Below are 20147 nucleotides of genomic sequence, written 5' to 3' on the forward strand. Positions count from 1 at the left end.
ACAAGTCACCTAATGCTGGGAATTAATTGCTGTTTCTTGCTGTGTCTTGCCAGGTGCATACAGATGGCTTTCTCTGTTTTTTCCTCTGTTACGAAGGTGGTGGAGTTCTTGGGCTGGTCCAACAGTGGTAGACTTCTAACTATTTATCTGTTTAGGAATCTGATTGCCAAAGATAATTCTATTATAAAGGACTGAGGGAACGATTCTATAGGTAGTTTATCCGTAACTGTGTCCTGGGCCACGGATAGGCTGAAAGCCTCACTGAGATCCAAATTTTCAAATGATGGCACGTTGAGGGTGAGTATTAATGATAGTAACCATGCATTTGAGCACTTACAATGTGCAAGCTCTATGCTGGGTCTCTCCATGAATTTACTGATTTAATTTTCAAAACCATGAGAGGTGGGTTTCTGTTGTCACTCCTCCTATTTTACACATGAGGAAACAGTAAAAATGAGAAATTTGCCCTAGGGCAATATGCTAGTAAAAGGTAGAGTTCTGATATGAATCAAGGTTTGTCTGATTCTCTAGAGTTGTAACGTAAAATAGTAAATTTGCTTCTCTAAAATAAATGTTTTAAGCACTAAGGCTTATTGGGACATTATTTTTGCAATAGCCCAGACCTCTTAAATGGGGTGAAAGACTGAAAAGTTACAATTTTACATTATGCCTAGATTTCTGTCCATTTAGAATTTTATTTAAGTTTCTGATGAGTGGCCATGTGATCCCAGTGTAAGAGTTGGCAGCATTTGGTCCTCAGGCCACTTTCTTTTCGGGAGGGGTCTTTGAAAGTGTTGGCGGGCTGGGGGTGGATGGGTGGTGGATTGAGGCTCAAAAATAGACTCCTTCACTTTGATCTAAGTGAGAGTAACTTGCATTACAAAAATATTTGCAGAGTGATTTTACTTTCTATGACTTGGAGCACTTGCAGGAGAGGCAAAGATTATTGTCTTAATTTCCACTTGGGGAAAGTGAACACAAAGATTAAGTGCCTTACACAGAGTTTTCTAGTAGAGTCAGCTCTAAAACCAAGGTTTAAAGTTCCCTTAGGCTGTGTGACTTTAGGCAAGTCACTTCTCTGAATCTGTATCCTCAACTGTGTAATGAGGAAAAGTATCTACCTTGCAGGCTTCAATAAATATTAATGAGATATGTGAAAATACTATTATCAAATAAAATTTGAACATGACTCCTGGTTGGTAGAGGCCCCTGCTTGAGAGGGGGTTAGTATTGGTGGTTAAAGACTGTTGTTGATCTTCACCGAATTAAAAGCTAGTTGGTTAAGTGTCTGACTCTTGATTTCGGCTCAGGTCCATGATCTCACAGTTCGGGAGATTAAGCCCCATGTAGGGCTCTGTTCTGACAGCATGGAGCCTGCTTGCAATTCTCTCCCTCCCTCTTTCTCTGCCCTTTTCTCCCTCTCCCTCTCAAAATAAATAAACTTAAAAAAAAAAGCTATCCCATAGTTTTTAGCTGCATCTAAGTTATATTAATACTTAAAAGAAAAAAACAACAAATTTTATTAAGTACCTGTTGTCAGTTTGAGAGACAGATTTGTGCAATGGTTCTCCAGGGGATGGGGAGTGGGGGGTCCCTAACCATTAGCCTCAGCATTACCTGGGCCCTGTTTAGAAATGCAAATACTCATCTAGACCTACTGAATCCAAAACTTTAGCATTGTTTTAACAAACCCTCCAGGCCATTGTGATGCAGGCCCAAGTTGGAACTACCGGATTTATGCATCTATGCTCAACTGGGCTAGAGTCCATCAGAATGACCTGAGAGGCTTCTTCCAGATTACACCATAGGCTAATATTTCAGATGTATGTGTTTCTCCCAAGATGTGAAAGAGTTACTGGATACAGAAAAGGTTAAAAGTGCTTGGGGTTGGGGGAGAAGAAAGGAAATACTTTTGGGATGGATCTTCTATTATGCAATAATGATAAACTCTAGTGACAGAAAATGTCTGTTTTCTTTATAGGGCTTGGGGACTCCCTGCCTTCCATTTCTCTTTCTCTTAGCTCTTTGGTGACATGTAGCATGAGGATAATCTGAATCTGTGGTACTGGTTGTTTGATGAAGGTGGAAAAGATAATTTTAGGATGGTGACCTGTGGTCTCCAGGTATGACCAGCCAAGTAAATTGCTTAAGAAAGTGATTCTTGTAGATGCCAGTTTGGAAGGCTTCAATTGAACACCATGATGTCCCTTCTGCTTATGATGGCTTGTGATCTGAGAACAGGACCTTCAGTGATCTGCTGGTCTCTCAGGTCATCCTCAAAGACCTCCCTCCCTCTCCCACCTGAGCCCCAGTGGCTAGCCAGTTGTACTGTGATTTTTCCTTTCCTTGTGTCTCTTGTCTTAAAGTCCTAGCAAATAAACCCATTAAGTCAACTCCTGACAAATCGCCCATCTTTGAAGTAGATGATGTCTCTCTAAGGGGTAGACATTTGAGCCAAGACCTGTCCCTAGTTGTATGTAATAAATAATGATTGTACTTGACCCAGAAATGGAAGTTAGAGAAATGGTCAGATAATAAACAGTAACCATGCAAAAGACCTAGTGGAGAACCCGTGTTCTGGTACACCTGTGCTTTCTGAAAACCTGATGTGGTTTCTGTATCGTCCCCAATACAAGCAAGTTTCCTTGTACCAGGCCTCTTTTCCTTCCTGCCTGAGGACTGAAGCTGAGATCACTGTGACCCGGCTGCAATGATGGCTGAGGCTTTCAGGAGGCAGTATGCTGACAGTTTGATCTGGGATTTAACATTTGTATGCACAGACAAAAATTCCAGTAGGGAGTTTTATGTTCTTTGTGTGTTTGTGTGTTTTAAACTCATTTTGTCGTCCCTCTGCCTTATAGCTTTCTTTATTTTCTCTGTTCTTTTTTTTCCTCTTTTTCATTCTGTCCTCTGGTGTCTAACTCCGTTAGCAGAACACAGAGCACATGGAGGCCTCCGTAACTTTACCACACCAGAGCTGCTTAAATGTTTTTAAAAGTACTGGAGATGCAACTTATACCACTTTCAGATCAACATCATTTTAGTAAAAATTCCTGATATCTGTGTACCTCTGTTGGAGTTGCCTGGCTAACTAGCGGCAGCCAGTGCCTTTATCTAATAAACTAACAAACAGAAGTTTTCCTAAATGATCTCTGCTTCTTCTCTCTTTTCCCACTTTATTGCCTTGGTCTGGAGACTGTTTCTTAGCCCTCCTTGATCTGTTTTTGGGGTTGTGTTGGGACATGACAGATTTGTAACATTTTTGTTTTTCTTTCTGGTCTGTGATTTGAATTCTCTGCTTTCCCAGCGCAGCTTTGAATCGGCTTCTTTAAAACCCCTGCATAAAACCTCAAGTGACCAATATGTGGTCTCATTATGGTATTTTGGTTTAAAATAAAATGAGATTGAGATAGCTGGGTTCATCCACCCAGACACATTCACCAAAAGGAAATTCTGTGTGCCTTGAATAAAAGTGTATGAGCCAAACACACTTGGGGGTAAGGGGGTGAGGAAGAGATAAATTTTAGCTAGATTTGCATAACTTAGCATGCCAAGTACACATCTCAATTTGATTATACTGGCCAGAGATAACAAATAAAGAGGAGAGACAAATAAGCTTCAGAAAAGACAGCTGGTAACATTGGTCTGGTCCAATGTATTTCTAGTATAAATGATGAAGCCAGGGTCTCCTATACACATTTGTGTGAACAGTGGTGTAGAGAGGGTTGGTACCAATGTACTTTTGGAGCTTTGAAAAGAACTGGACAATATACGGGACTCTTGGCTTTTCATTCAGGGAATTGTTGACCTTAAAAAAGCCTGAGGATTTGGAGGCACTATAATCTTAGTAAGGTTGGCTGTGCCCTGGGCCATTCTTTAACTTACTTGATCGTGCCTGTTACAGTTCAGAGTGAACTTAGGGGGACCAGGTGAGAGACTGGCATTTTTGGAAAGTGGTCCAAGGCAGCACTAGGAATTAAATAAACACAGTGGCATTGCTGCTGCTTCTCAGTGTCTTTACTGAAATACAGGACTTGATTGGATTGATGACAAACGGAATCTCCGACTGCATGTAAATCAAGTTCCTACAGCTCAATGATGTGTCACAGACACCTTTTATAGTACAGAAGGAGAAATTTTGGCAGGATGTAGAACTGTGCACTTAGAGAAATTTAGGATCTTTTTATATAACCCATGCAAGACCAGTCCAAGTTTGGAGTTATAGATAAAATAAAAGGAGTGGGGAAAAGGAGAGCTTTTTAAAGAGAAAGCAAATGAGGCCTTAAAGTTTTATGACTAGGAGCAGTTTTTGCCTTTGCCTTTTTTTGTTTGTTTTTGAGCAGTTATCTGCAAAGCAGTTTAATATGGAAGAAGGAGGAGTATTTTAGAATCTAGGTCAGAAGTAGGTGTGATTTAGAAGTGTTATCTTTATTGAACTTTATTGAAAAGTTGCTGGGGTGGCTCAGTCGGCTGGGCTGACTCTTGATTTCGGCTCAAGATGTGATGTCACGGTTAGTGGAATCAAGCCCTGCATCAGGCTCTGTGCTGACAGCGTGGAGACTGCTTGGGGTTCTCTCTCTCCCTCTCTGCCCCTCTCCCGCTTGTGTGCACTCCCCCCCCCCCCAATAAATAAATAAACTTAAAGATAAGTTGCTGTGTACCCTCCTGGGTGAATCTCTGTAAGGTTACATGACCCTTGCCTCTCCGTGTATTCCTTAAGTGTACCATATGACTTAATGATAAATGACAAATGAGCAGGGCAGAAAATGTCTAAAAAACTGCACCACTCAGTTGGGCTTGTGGTCCATCCACAAGGCCCTTTCCCTCCTAGAAACGCCAAAGGGTGGTTTGTGGGAGGAAGTACCTTTTCCTGGTGTCAATCCATCCCACCTTATGTGGGTAGCAAGATCTGCCCATTGTTTTTAATTATTGGGCATTTATTGGGAGGCAGTATCCCAGCCGATCTTTCTTGCACACCATCAAGATTTCCTAGACTTTGATCATATTCCCCGTTTCTCAGTTTTGGGGATAATAACATTTTTTTGGCTCACTTAATTACCCAGTCCTGTTACTGACTTTGAAGCATATGATAGTTGGGACTTGCCAGTGTAATAAATCTTAATGGCAGAACTTTTTTTTGGAAAACCTGTGAGTGCCTACCTTCCTTTTGCCAATTGCTTACAGTAACTCAACAAATACTTCCCGAGCTTCTACAATGTATCAGTCACTGTGTTGTGAACATGGGATTCATAATTTCTGCCTCCATGGAGTACTTTCTAGTGGGGAAAGATGTAAGTAAATAATCACAAATAACCATAATTAAATTGTAATAAGTGCACTGGAGGAGAAGTACCACATTCATTCAGTAAATTATCTTCCAACCATTTTTAAAAGTAAATTTCTATTTATGATTACCGTGGCTACTGGGTGACTTTGTAATGTTGGGCTCTTGGGATGGGTACTGGCCAGTTCTGATTCCCTTTCCCTTCACTGCTCCAGGGTCAAGTGTTACAGGAAATTCTCCATCTAAGATTGGACTTGTAATGGGCTAGAGTCCATTGTTTCTCATCGAGGCTCTTCTTTGTGTGGAGATGCATTGCAGGACATTTGGCATCCTGCTCCCCAGGTAATAAATGCCAGTAGCACCACAGAGTTGATATGATAACCAAAAAAAGGCACTTTGATACATTTATTTCCAAACACTTCTCAGGGATTTAGTACTGTCCTGGTTGAAAACTATTGGGCTTTATTTACTGTCAGGATTCTTGGGAGGAGCTACCGAACAAATTCCTTTGGGAGAACAGACTGAAAGTAGATGGAGCTTGAAAACTGGACTCCTCAATCCTTTTGATGTCTGACTTGTGTGTTCTTGATTCTTAAGCATTTACTTTGAAACTGTGCTTTCAACCCATTCTGCTCTTCCTCTTATTGAGGGTAGAGAGAGGGAAGTAATGTCTGTTGTATGTATAGTTTATGAACTGGTACTTTAACGAGCATTTCACATACCTAATCACTTCAGCTGTCTCATATCTTTGTTAGGTTTTAATCCCCGTTTTACAGATGGCTCTGGTGCCAAGGGAGGTGACTTGTCAAAGCCTATACTTTTTTCTCTGTTTTAAAAAGCATAACCTTAATTTATTTGATTGTTAGTTAACCTCTAATTGACCACTTTGGGTTTCTGGTCTGGAACGCATGGGGACCAGACCTTATGTGTTCTGGTTGCTAAGCTTTGTTTCTAGAAATTTGGGACTTGTGTAGGATGATAATAGCTAACATTTTGGGTGCTAGAGGATATAGCAGTCAATTAAACACACGTCCACCTCTAGTTCTTCTAGACACATACCCACCCACTAGCTTATATATTCTAGTCTAGGATATAAACATTAAGCAAGATAAATAGTAAACCATAGAGTGTTCTAGTGATACATGCTCAGGAGAAAGATTTGTCATGGACCAGGTATAAGAGGTGTGCAGGATTGAAATTTTAGATGGGTTCACCAGGGAAGACCAGATTAAAGTGTTATTTGATGTGAAAGACAGCTAGACTAATACCTGAAGAAAGAGTACCTGGTGGAGAGATAGTGAGGCCAGAGCATATCCTGCTGGTTTGAGGAACAGTGTTTTGTTTTAATGTATCAACTCATTCATTCATTGCTGAGGGTGCTACTACTATTGTCTCTATTCTGTTGTTGCAGAAACTGAGAGACAGAGAAGTTGAAGGCATTGCAGGGGCAGAGCTCTTAACCATTATGTGGGACTGGCCACCCAGGGCCAAAGCATTTCCTCTGCACGACCAAGGTTAGGAATTGCAAGGCCTCTAGAATTTCACTTTCTCTTCGACAGTTTTCCTACTTTTAAAGTAGGAAAGTTTGCTTTACACACAAATCTCTTACCTTCCTGGAGCTTATATTCTAGTCTAGAATACAGATGGTGAACAAGATAATCCAGGGACCGGGTATAGGAATTTAGGAAAGCTTGGCTTTGACTGAGAATGCTGCTTATTTGGGAATCTGGGAATCTGAGGTGCATTCCTGATTGTTTCTCTGTTGGCCAGGCACTGCCCTCTTCAGACCCTTTCTTGGCTAAGGAAATTGGACATGTGCATCTGCGTTCTAGAGTCACTTGGTGCTAGAGATGGGAGGAGTTTGGGAAAGAGGGCATGTAGCCCAAATGCTCCTAGACTGGACGTGAGAATCTCCTGAGGCGATTCTTGGCCCCATCCCAGAGCTGCTGATTCAGAATCTGGAGGGCAGGATTCCATTGTGTTGCTGAGGAAGTTAAGGTACAACCCGGTTAGTGCCTTGCCCCTCCCCACCCCCAGCTCACCCCAGGGAGTCAGTCAGAGAACTGGGATGGGGACCCAGGTGTCCTCTCAGCTTAGTACTCCTCACCATGTTGTGCTGCTGCCTTACTCTTGAGATTAAAATATTGTATAGAAGGGGATGTTTAATTTTGTCAGATGGCATTTCAGTTCCTGTTTAATCATCTTCTTGAGGCCTTACTGTTTTTAGAGCCCTGGGATTGAAGCAGCACCTAAAGAGGAATTCTTTCTCAAGAAGTTGTATGGTTTCTAGTGTTTTGGGGCACCTGGGTGGCACAGTCAGTTAAGCGTCCAACTCTTGATTTGGCTCAGGTCACGATCCCAGCGGTCGTGGGATGGAGCCCCATGCATCGGGCTCCACAATGGGTGTGAAGCCTGTTTGGGAGTCTCTCTCTCTCTCTCTCTCTCTCTCTCTCTCTCTCTCTCTCTCTCTCTCAAATTAAAAAAAAAAAAAAAGGAAGTTGTATGGTTTTCTCAGAGGCTTTTGTAAGTCGTTGGAAATGGGAGAGATTCGTTAGCGAAGTTTGGTCTTTCAAAAAAGTGATCTTTGTCATTTACAGAAGAGCATTTTCTGTGTGAAAGGTGGCTAGTTGAAAGTGTTCTGGATGAGAAAGCCTTGATCATTTGTTAATAAGTTCATTAGTTTGGTGCTGGAGCTGCATTATTTGAAGGACTCTTTCTGGAACCCAGGAAGAAATAAAGAAAATACCAGCCACCTGGTTGTGGTTTTTCTGGCATGCCTCTTTTGGGTGGACAGCTGTGAGGTGGTTATTACAGTTGGCTCTCATAATCTGTTTGAGTTTTGCTAGATGATTCAATGACTCTTACCCCTTTGGTCTCTCTTTTTTTTTCCTACCCTTAGTTAGCGTTCTCTGTTCATCTGATCTGGAAGGATGGAGCACAGTAGCCTGAATTTCTCTGAGCCAGGGAGAGAGGCACCTTGTTCTCTATCACTTTAGAGACAGGTATGGGTTGGAAGGTCAAGTCTGATGTCTGGTTGCAGCCCCTCTTAGGGGTTTGGTCAGGCTGGTGCTTCAAGTGATGTCTCTGAAATGAGTTCTTACTTCGTCTGCAAAGAGGAACATGCCCTAATCTTCTAGAATTGTTTCTGTAAACAGGGGCGCTTTGGTGGTTCAGTTGGTTGAGTGGCCAACTTCGGCTCAGGTCATGATCTCGCCGTTTGTGGGTTCCAGCCCTGCATCAGGCTCTGTGCTGACAGCTCAGGGCCTGGAGCCTGCTTCAGATTTTGTGTCCCCATCTCTCTGTGCCCCTCCCTTGCTCATGCTCTATTTCTCTCTCTCAAAAATAAATAAACATTTTAAAAAATAGAATTGTTTCTGTAAACAGAATAGGGTTGATTTTCATTGAGTTTGGATTTAAAAAAAAATTGTTTTTAATGTTTATTTTTGAGACAGAGACAGAGCATGAACGAGGGAGAGGCAGAGAGAGAGGGAGACACAGAACCCGAAGGAGGGTCCAGGCTCTGAGCTGTCAGCACAGACCCCGACGCGGGGCTCGAACTCATGAACTGTGAGATCATGACCTGAGCCGAAGTCAAATGCTCAACCGACTGAGCCACCCAGGCGCCCCTGGGTTTTTAATTTATATTCAGCTTGGACACTTGTGGAATTTGAAAAGATTTGGTTTTTAAACCTGTCTCTTCGGAGTGGTAGATGTTGGTAATTTCTCTCTCACCATAGGCAGATGACCAGTTTGTTTAGAATGTGAATGAACTAGAACTAGAATGAATTGTTTCCCATCTCTTGTAAAGTAGAAAATTTGGGGTATGATTCTGAGATTAAGAAGGATAATAAGAATCTTGGGCTGAGTGGGTTTGATTTCCGGGGTCAGGTGTTGGTATGTCTGATGAGATATTTTTCTTATCCCATCATCAACTTCAATTTAGCTTCAGAAAATCTTAATGACTCTGGTGAGGCCAATAGGAAGTTAAGGAATGTTTTATTGTCCTAGGTCACATAAACAGTAAGGAAACCTGTTTAAACGCAAACCCAAATGAAGGAAGTCTCTTTATTTTAGGAGGCAGAGTCTGGGGATAGAACTAAACAGATTTCTGGGCAGTTTCTCTTCCGTCGGAGTAAGGGTTTTTGAACAATTTTCAAAGCCACGAAATACTGGAAGAGTAAGTAAGAAAAGGATGAGGCGGCTTTGGATACAGATGTGTGTGGCTGGGGAGGGGGACACCATGAGGATGACCTACTCTGGTTAACTAATGTGTACCAGGGTAAAAAGGGCGGTTCGTTTTAGGGGAGTCTATTCTGTCCACCCTAGGATCCCAGTGGAGCCACGTGGAGCTGCGGGAAGCTGAAAGCGTTGGTTGGGAGAGTCCTTACCTTTTATATTTGTCCCCGCCTGGAATGCTCCTCAACAGGGGAGGGTCCCGAACGGGAACTGGATCAACAGCTGCCGCCTGTCCCTGTAATCACAGGAAGCTGAGGCCGGGTGCCTTTGTATGGGAGCTCCGCGGCCAGACAATAGTTTGTGCTGGCGGGGCCATGTGGCGAGTCACGTGACCCGGGGCTGTTTTCTGCCGGGGTCCTTACCCATCTGTTCTCTCTCGGCTCTTTCTGGGTTATCAGGCGCCAGTCCAAGTCCTCCCAGGCAGCCAGCTTCATGGCCAGAGATTACGAGCACTAACCTTCCTGGCAGGGGCGGTGTGGCTTCGCGTTTATGCAGATTAGCCATGTGTTTCTCACTTCAAGGCGTTCCACAGGAAAAGCCTTTTCCTGTGTTTGGCTCTCAGTGGGCGGTTCCCAGCTTACTGTACTGGGACTCGCGAGCAGCAGGCGTGCACGAGAGGGATCACAGTACACTGGCCCCCTCCCATTCCACCTCCAGTGCTACGTCACCACAACACAACCGCTCGCGCTCTCATACTGTTGGTGTCATTCATTCGGTGCCAAGATTGCTTTAAAAAATTCCCTTGGCCCCAGTTCAAACAGGAGTACAGCTGGGATGTGTTAGATTTTAGGCAGTCTGCCCTCAATTTGAGATGAGTTATAAATAGCAGTGCCGACTTCCTTAACTACCGCTCTCTGAGGTAAAATGCAGGTTAATTACTGTGGGAATCAATTAGGGGGTTCTTTCGGTTAAAGAGCCAGGGATGCTTTTTTTTTTATTGTTATTATTAAAAGTCATACAACAAATCTGGCCAGGAATGAATCGAAAACACAAGGAGTAAGGAATAATATTTAAATGTCCAAATTCCAGGGTATGGCACTAAGTTTATACTGGCCCGGTCTAGTTGGCATTTAGGATGACAGAACAAATGGGAGGCAAGACTTCTGCTTTCTGATGGACACCGTCTCCGCAGCCCCGGCCCATCCATCTCCCCTCTTGTTCTTGCCAGTCTTGGGATACCAAATCTGGCTCCTTACGGTTGCTGCCTGGTCACGTCCTTTCTGCGCCAAAGCCTGGAGCTTTTCTCAGTTGGACTTTCATTTCAAGAACATTGAGTTTGTCTTTCTTGGTGCCACTGCAACATGGTGTGATACATTTTGGCGAATAGTATCTTTCTGCCTGGAAGTTTGACAGGAGGCAGGGGAGGGCGGGGGGCTTCTCTGCTCTCTTCTCTATGGGTCATGGTCAGAAGTTGGAGAATTTGAAGTCCAGTTTGTTGTATCCCAGCAACCCTGAGGATTGTTATGGCTTTTCTTGGGGTCAATAAGAGGTTGTAAGGGATCCCGTTAGCTCACTGGTCTGGAGGAGCATGTAATTCCTTCTGCTTAGGATAGGGGGACTCTATGCAAATGGACAGTCTACAACCTGCTAGAGGAAGGTGTAGCCTGCTAGGCCTCCTTGGCTTTAATGCCCCTAAACTGTGTCTTTTGATGCATTTTATTTGACAGGCAGTTTGTCAGTAATCTGGAAAGCGATAAGTGGTGGATGGAGGTGGATTTTTTTTCTTATGCCTCTTTCCCCCCTTTTTTAATTTTTATGTTTTTATGAATGCAGGAGAGTATATACAGCAAGAGGCCCGACTTCCCTGATCAAGGGGGCAGCATTTTCCTCTCAATTATGTGTCTTTGTGGCAGAGCCTTTGCTTTTGAAGTGTAATCACAGTAAAATCTACTCCTGTGGTTTCCCATTGAAAGGGTTTCCTCTCCATCATTCCCAGAGTGGAATCTCTGGCTCTTTGCAGCCAGAATTTGGTGTTTCCCATCCCCTGCCTCTTTCTTGGTGTCTGCAGACTGCTGATACTGGCTTTTCTGTCTTGCATGTAGTAGGGATTTTTCTGGCCTGAGATTGCTCTTTTCCAATAAAACTGATTAGTGATGATTTAAAGCCCCTTTTCTGTTATGAGAGATTGGAAGATGGCATTTCATCTATAACTGCAAATCACAAATCTTTCACAATGGTTTTAAATGTCACAAGTATGAGTTAGGTCCCGACTTACCTCCCCTTTTGATATGAGCAAATGTTTAACTTGGACATGAGATCGGAGTAATCAGATTGTTTGAACTGAATATATTTTAGTTTGCTAAACTGGATATTCTGTTGATTAGAACTCTTTGGTGAAGAGAGGAGGTCAGAAGTCTGATGTCCAGGAAAGGGAAATGTCTTAGTTTTATTTTTAGAATAAGAATTTCTTTGATTTGCATTTATTTTTGGACTGCAATGATTTCCTAAAGTTGATGGAGAGATCCTTGAAATGTTTATTAACTTGCCTCTGCTAAGTAGGTGTCCTCCGTTGGGGGTGCAGGACCCTAGATATGAGGGAGGAAAAGGTAACTAACTGGCCTTTAGCCTTTTGTTTTTAAGGAGTGGGTTTGGGGATGCCTTTGCAATTTTGAAGACCTCTCTGGTGTAGGATGGCACGTAAGATTCTTCTCAGAAGTATGCTTGTTTCCCCTTAGCTGTTTGTTCTACCCTGCCCTCTTTTTTCTTCCAGTTCAATCCACATTTTTTTTCTTCCCTCAAAGTCATAACCGGGTTTAGGGTATGCCCCTGACCCTATGGTTCGAGGGTTTGATCTGGACTTTCTCCCCATAGTATCCCCTGCCTACTTCTTACAGTAGGGCAGCCTGGCACAGTGAAATTATACTGCCCTAGCTCTGCACTTGGGGTCTGTGGTGGTGGGGCAGGGTGGGGGACGACTTTGAAGGTAAAACACCCGATCTCTGGCTTCCTACAACGTAGTCTTGAGAGATGCAGTCAGTTAATTAGACAACTAAGTGCCATATCTTAGGATTCTGACTGAATTTGCCATAGGATGTTTAGAAACGTGACAGATCAGACTGTGCTGAAGAATGGGAAGTGGCTTCATGTTGAAGGGTTGGGTTTCTGCTAGTGGAATCCATTGTGGACAGGAGGGCAGGGCAGGGTACCATTGCATGGAGCTGGGCTTGTGTCTATGTGGGGAATTTTGGGGTGAGAATGAAAAAATGTGTAGAACTGGAGCACATTGTGCAGGGCTTTGGAGCCAGGCAGAAGCACTATTTATCATTATTGATAATGGCTACTATTTATTGGGCATTTAAATACCAGGCACTGTGTGTAGTGTGTTGTGTGCGTTTTAGATGAAAAAGTCACTGTTTAGATGGGCTTGTGTTCAAGGTCAGACAGTGGTAGAGTTAGGATTTGAACCCAAGTCTGTAGATGTACTACATTCTTTGCTCTTTCTATGTGATAGTGTCCAGGATGTAGACAGGGAGTTTGTAGCTATTGTTGGACAGGGAAAGATGAAAATGATTTGTGAGCATTGCTCTAGAACTGTGGAGTCCAATATGATAGTCACTAGCCACATGTGGTTATATGAATTTAATTAAGTAAATAAAAATAATCGAGTTCTTCAGTCACACTAGCTATATTTCAAGTACTTAATAGTCACCTGTCACAGAAAATTTGATCGGACAGTGTGTCTAGATCTCAGTAGTACACATTTGAATCATCCAAGGATCTTAAGGGGTGGAGAGGGTGGGTGGGCCCAAGCCCTTGCAGACTCTATAGTGCCTGCGTCTCTCCCTAGAGATTCCATTTGTGAAATTCACAGAAAATTCTGATCTGTAGCTCTGGTTGATAGCTGCTGCTCTAGAAGCTCCACAGTAACCATGGTAATGACTGCCCCTCTTGTGTTGTGGGGAGACCTGGACTGACAGAGATACCCAGAGTGGGCTGGTCTCCCTGTTCAGTAAATGTAGTCTCTTCACCTGGGAAGAGGGTGTCACCTGGGAGACACATGGAGAGCAGCTGCAGTTTGGGATGAGATGAGGATCTGGTCGTTATATGTGGCATAACTTAGCTGCGTAAGGCCCTGAGCTCTGTATGGGGAGGACTGGTGGTGTTTTGGCTTCACTGCCAGGTGTATCTGGGGAAGACCACATGCCATTTATTACTCACTAGTCCAATTGTTGTTAAATCTGAATTTCCTAAAAAGCCCCAAAAGAATCTGTGTAGCTCCAAAATTAATGACTGAGAGCTTTCTTAGAGCTTCTGACACAGAGGCAGGACTTAAACAAAAATGGTTTATGTAGGATGATTGAAACAACACTTTAATAATGTTGACATGTAGTAGTAATTTGGGATACAGTTTTACTGTGATTCACTGTAGTTTAGAAACTTGAAGGGTGCTCCCATCATCATTGCTGACCTTTTTAGCTGAGATTTTGCTGTAGCCTAAGAGAATTTTGCCTCAGCTTTTTTCCTCTTGGTATTTAGAAGAATAGTTTCTGTAGCTTTTTGTCTTATCCATTTTCCTCATGATAGCTTGACTTTCCCTCTATTATAAAATAATTATGTAGTACTCTGCCCCCCAAGAAAGATATGTACAGAGAACCAGTTATCTGAATGTGCCTCCCTCCCCTTAGAGGGGTTTTGTTGTTGTTTTAAGGTCTTACACACCTTAAATTATAGAATAATTTACTAACTACAGAATAATGGAACAGGAAAGGGGACCCTAGATATAATCTAAAGTTCTTAAGTGTGGCTCCTGGACCAGCAGCATCAACATCACTGGGGAACTGTTACAGATATGTATGCAAGGCCCAACCCTGAACCTACAGAGTCAGATACCCCAGGTGTGTGGGTCTCATCAGTCTGTGTTCTAACAAGCCCTCTAGCTGATTTTGATGCAGGCTAAAGTTTGAGAACTACTGAACTCCTTCTTAATTTGAGAGCTAATGATCTTCAGGTTCAGGGTATTAATATCTACTGTCCATTCCCAAATTAAAATTTAGTTTCCAAGTTTTGTGTCTGGTCCAAGCCTACTTCTCAACTTGGGTGTATCTATTTAAGGTGTTTAGAGACACTCCCTCTACCCCACCACCATGCCCACATCGATATGGGTAGGCATCTCTGGCTGGGAAATATGCTGGGCTCTATCCTATGTAGCTCCAGTAGGGTAGAGTTATGTCAGAAAGTGAATGAGCTGATTGAACTTGTCACCCAAAGAGCTGAAGGAAAGCTATACGTATAGCCAAATACTTGTGAATTGTACTTTGAGTTTCCATTATTGGTATACCTCTATGCCTTGTCCTTTAAAGAGACAAAAGTTATAATCCTTCTTACACATTCAAACTCTTGAATATTAAAGGAGATGAACTTTTCAGTTGAGATGCCTAAGGCTCTCAACAACTGTAACTTAGCCACGTTACCCATTTGGAAGAAAGCATAAATTTAAGTGCTTGTGGCATGGTATGAACGGTCTACAGATATGCAGAAAAGGGATTCTACTATTTAAAGAATGGAAACATCTAGATGCTTATGTATTTGAATTCCCAACCACAGTATTGAAGCATTAGTTTTGGTGGTGTTGAACAAAATTTAGCAGCAATGTCCTCTCCCAGCTTGCAGGGCCTTTGTTCTGATTTTCTGCATCATAGAGTACATATATTCATTGCTCTATACATGGCTTCTCCCTTGGATCTCAAGTAGTACCACACTTATACAAGATGCTTTCATGGTGGTATTTTCATTTTGCAAATGATAAAATCAAGGTTCTGAGGAAGGTTAAGTGACTTGCCCACGGGTTACTGGGTCTGTACCATTGCTTTTTCACAGTAACTGTTTTTCTGTGTGGCATACAGACCTATACGCTTGGGTTTATGTTCATATTGGCCAGGGGCTATCAAAGCTTCAGGTTAATGAAATGCTTTTTATTTTGTAGCCATCCAGTCCAATGGATCAGATGGGCAAGATGAGACCTCAGCCATATGGCGGGACTAACCCATACTCGCAACAACAGGGACCTTCATCAGGACCGCAGCAAGGACATGGGTACCCAGGGCAGCCATATGGGTCCCAGACCCCACAGCGGTACCCGATGGCCATGCAGGGCCGGGCGCAGAGTACCATGGGCGGCCTCTCTTATGCACAGCAGGTAGATGGTGACTCCAGTTACCTTAACCCTTGTTGCTGTCCATGATCTGGTCTTGAGTTATAGAATCAGAATGTGTCTCTGGCATCTAAATCTCTTGAAAGGAGGATAGACCAACTAACTCAGTTGGCTCCAGTAGGCTGCTTACAAGGCCAAGGTTGTGGGTACCATCCCCTGTGTGCTTGAAGGAAAACTCCCTGGCCACAGGCTGTACAGATCTGTGTTCTTTGACCTGGCTGGCCTGCTTGTATTCACTGAGTAGTGATCTCTGGGAAGGTGGGAAGAAAGGCAGCAGCTAGGCACCTATCCACAGCTACCAAGAAAAGCCCCTCATGCCCTGAGCCCTGGGGATGGAAAAGACCCTTCACGTTTCCCAAGGCCTTCAGCATATAGCTGATTCAAAATGAATGGTTAGGAGGGACTGGGAATAGAAGAGAAGGGGAAGACCGAACCATAACGATGCTAACAGTGCTGTTATAAATGTTAAGATTTCCCTCATCTCCTCTTGTCTGGCCATCTGCACCATTATCTTTTTATTGTCATTTTTTTGTTTTGACAGCATTTTCTATCATTTATATTTGAGTAATACTCATACTGAAAATGGTGATGGACAGAATATAAAACCTAACTTTACTTCTAAGACTTTAAAGTATGCTCTTAAATATAGAAAATAGGATACTGTCACTTTGGGGTTTTTTGTTGTTTGTTTTCTTTTGTTTTCTTTTGTTTGGATTTTTTTTCCAATGAGAAAACGGAGGAAAAGATGGGTAGATATTATTAGGTTGGTTGTTTTTTGTTGCTTTTTGGTTTTGCCTGCTTACCAAATATATCCCCAGTGCCTAGAATCATGCCTAGTACAAGTAAACAGGTAGGCTTTCAGATATTTTTTGAATGAAGACTAAATGAAAAAGAGAGCCCGAGTAGCTTAGAGATTTGCACACTGTCTGGGTTACTAAACCCAGTTTTCAGTTGGCTGAGCCAGGCTGCTGTTGACTATTCGTTGTGGCTAGGGTGCAGATTCCTAGCACTTACAAAAACAGTCTAGGCCATGATAAAAAGAGTAGGTTCATTGGTAAAAACAGCTGCTCTTGAACTCTTGTAAGTTGCTCAAATATTAAATAGTGTAAATTTTCTGTGGATGAATGCATTCTACTTGTAAACAAACCAACTAGTAACCCAGCTTGGCTGTCCTTCCTGGCTCAGTTGAGAGAGGGATGGTAGGAGAAACCATGGGCCTTCTAAGTGGGAGGCTTGGCTTGCCTGCTTTCTATACCCGTCCTTAGGGCATAGCTTCTGACAGAATACCTTTCTTCATCCAGAAGAGTCTGTGCTAAAAGTATCCTTTCCTTTCCTACAGATTCCTCCTTATGGACAACAAGGCCCCAGTGGGTATGGTCAACAGGGCCAGACTCCATATTACAACCAGCAAAGTCCTCACCCCCAGCAGCAGCAGCCACCCTACTCCCAGCAGCCACCATCCCAGAACCCTCACGCCCAGCCTTCCTATCAGCAGCAGCCGCAGTCTCAGCCGCCACAGCTCCCGTCTTCTCAGCCTCCCTATTCCCAGCAGCCATCCCAGCCTCCACATCAGCAGTCCCCGACTCCATACCCCTCCCAGCAATCCACGACGCAGCAGCACCCCCAGAGCCAGCCCCCCTACTCACAGCCACAGGCACAGTCTCCCTACCAGCAGCAGCAACCTCAGCAGCCAGCCTCCTCGACGCTCTCCCAGCAGGCTGCGTACCCTCAGCCCCAGTCTCAGCAGTCCCAGCAAACTGCCTATTCCCAGCAGCGCTTCCCTCCACCGCAGGTAAGGCACCTCTGCCTTTCACCCTTCCCTACATGTGACCACAGGCAACTCGGGGATTGGTTGTCCCGAGAACTTTGCCATACAAATTGGTTCTCAAATGTGCACTTAAAAACCAATTAAACTCTGGGTAAACATGCTAACTGGATTGATTGAACTAATAAAGGCATAACCTTAACTGCATAAAAACCTGTACCTTTCCTTACTGATGAAGAAATAGGGCAATGGAAAGTTGCATTAGACGGATAAGAAATTAAAGATAACGGGACTGTTTTTTGTTTTTTTGTTTTTTTTATACTAGCGTTCAGAACTTGAACATCTAAGTGAGTTTGGTCTTTTTAAAAACAGTTGCTTTGGGAGGCTGTACTGTACATTCATTCCAACTGCCATTACATTCTGCTATTGCTCAAGGTATTTCGGACCCCTTCATTTGAAACTGCCATCAGAGCTGACATCACATAGCTTAGAATATTCTCCATGGTGGCGAGTCCTTTCATTTGTTGAAGGTGGATTTGATTTTAGGAAATAGCTAACATTCATTTGTAGTCATGTCTGTGAACAAGGTAGGTGATAAAGCTTAAAAATAACAATTTGGGTTTTATTCTTTAAAAAGCAAAAAAGAGAAGAAATGACCGAGTGGTGACAGATCCACTAAAGATTCTGTGCATTGGTAGCATTATTGGAATGAATATCTCATCCTAAGGCAATGTCTTTGAAGGAAGCAGGACTCATTTTAATGCAGAGGGTTTTTTTTTTTTAATTAGTCTCATTCCTTGATACATAAAATTATAGTTAGCCATACTTCAACACTTAACTCGAAGAAACAACACTCTGTGGTGATAAATGGTCAGCAGTGCCATTCAGAAAGAGTCTTACATCCATTTTGACAAGTCCTTTTTTTTTTTAATCCAACCAACAACTTTATTTTTTTAATTCCAATTAGTTCACAGTGTTCTATTAGTTTCAAGTGTATATTATAGCGATTCATCAATTCCGTACATCACCTGGTGCTCCTTGACATGTGTGTTAAGAGCCACACCTTGTATTTTTCTGCCTTCAGATAATATTGCGGGCAATTGGGCAGTTTCTTGCTCTCACTGGCCCTCTGTGACACAGCCCCATAGCCCATTAACCATGAAGCAAGCTTGCCTGGTTTATCAGTACCAGGCCTTCACAGCTTTTGTTTTCTTATTTTAGGAGTTATCTCAAGATTCATTTGGGTCTCAGGCATCCTCAGCCCCCTCAATGACCTCCAGTAAGGGAGGGCAAGAAGATATGAACTTGAGTCTTCAGTCAAGACCCTCAAGCTTGCCTGTGAGTATTCTTGCCAACCTCTAAAAGATGTTGGGACAGAGAGGAAAGCAAAGAAAACTGGTTTCTGGTTGGGTGTTTTGGTGGTATGACCTAAATAAACAATGAGCTATTCCTTGAATTCAGGTTGAAAATTCTAAATAGGAATTTATGGACTGACCTTGTGGAATGTCTGTTTTGGCTCCCTGCCTGGAGAATAAGTTTGTGATCTCTATTTAGAGTTTTTTTGGTTTGGGGTTTTGTTTTTTAAATCTTGGACTCTGCGGCATGGGCCAGGTGAGGGACAGAGATGATGAAGATGTTGGAAGCACTATGTGCTCTCCACCAAAGGGGAGAGAAGTCTCAGGGATGTTTTCACCTTACTTTTCAGGGCTTAATTTTTAGGTTTTTGTTTCAGTGTTTAGCTAGGAAGTATGATCTGGGGGTGCATTCAGCATGGATTATTGCATTGAGCATAGACTGAGTAAAAGTTTTTCTGGTTGTTTTGTGTGAATAGGTGCTTTTGTCTAGTCAAGTGCTTGGTGCCCAGATGCTTGATTGGTGTTTATGGATGGACCGACTGTATCCTGAGAACAGCAGTACAGTCTGCTGATGAAGAGCTTGGGCTGTGGAGCCATTGTTACTCAGTCTACCTTTTGACTCTGCCACTAACTGTAGCCTTGGGCAAGTCACTTAACCTTGCCATGCCTTAGTTTTTGCATCTGTAAAATGAACCTAAAAGTACCCACTTTGTGGGGTGGTTACTAACGTGAGATAAGTTAAAATAGAGTGCTTATGAATATCTGACCCTACATAAATGTCAGATATGATCATCGTCACTTCTGAGGGCATAGAGACTCTACATGATACCTGAGAGACGGCGCCAACTAGTTAACAGTAGACTGGTTCTGGGAACATTTGCCCCAGATCTTAGCTCTGGTGCTATATGTAGGCAAGTCAGTCAGACTCTGAAAATTAATCTGGGCACAGGAATAAAATGGGCTGCTCTGAAATCTAGTTAAGACAGAGTAGGTATCAAACCCTCCATGGCAAATCGTGCTTCAGTTATTAGTAAATAGGAATTCGGCCACATGTATCTAGATAAAAGTCTTTTGAAATTTTGATTCTACTCAGATTTGAAGCCTGTCTCTTCAGTTATTCTGACTTGGGAGAAAATGGTTTCTGGATCTTTAAGGAAGAGGTAGGAAGCAGGAACTCTGTTCATCATGAAGCCTCTCGGGGCTTCCCCTGAAGATCTCTGAGCCATGACCTGAGTAGGGCAAGATCTGCGGAGTCCCTGGGTACCTGCTGTGCAGGCATCCCAGGCCAGGACAAGTAGCCACTGTCAGATGGGAGTCTGAGACCCTTGACTTTCTCAGTTGAGGAACTGGGTGAGG

The 20147-nt window shown here is 43.1% G+C and overlaps 1 protein-coding gene and 1 long non-coding RNA gene across 6 annotated transcripts in view; one reads left to right on the forward strand and one right to left on the reverse strand.

Moving 5' to 3' along the window:
• ARID1A (AT-rich interaction domain 1A) overlaps positions 1–20147 on the forward strand; it is a 69099-nt gene that overhangs the window by 10117 nt on the left and 38835 nt on the right. For 3 of the 5 annotated variants that reach the window (XM_023258345.2, XM_023258346.2, XM_019836451.3), the window contains exons 2-4: positions 15444–15656; positions 17011–17463; positions 18658–18774. In XM_023258345.2, the coding sequence (XP_023114113.1) occupies positions 15444–15656; positions 17011–17463; positions 18658–18774 (783 nt within the window). Of the gene's footprint in view, positions 1–13276; positions 13585–13641; positions 14356–15443; positions 15657–17010; positions 17464–18657; positions 18775–20147 lie in introns of those variants that run through there. The other 2 variants (XM_045035357.1, XM_045035356.1) reach the window with 2 other exon arrangements.
• On the reverse strand, positions 9264–10149 carry LOC109502172. Its single transcript, XR_006584072.1, has 3 exons — positions 9883–10149; positions 9673–9755; positions 9264–9453 (listed from the first exon to the last, which is right to left on the reverse strand). It is a non-coding gene; the product is annotated as an uncharacterized LOC109502172 (long non-coding RNA).

This window comes from Felis catus, chromosome C1 (genome assembly GCF_018350175.1).
Source record: "Felis catus isolate Fca126 chromosome C1, F.catus_Fca126_mat1.0, whole genome shotgun sequence".
In the NCBI taxonomy this organism is placed as follows: Eukaryota; Metazoa; Chordata; class Mammalia; order Carnivora; family Felidae; genus Felis; species Felis catus.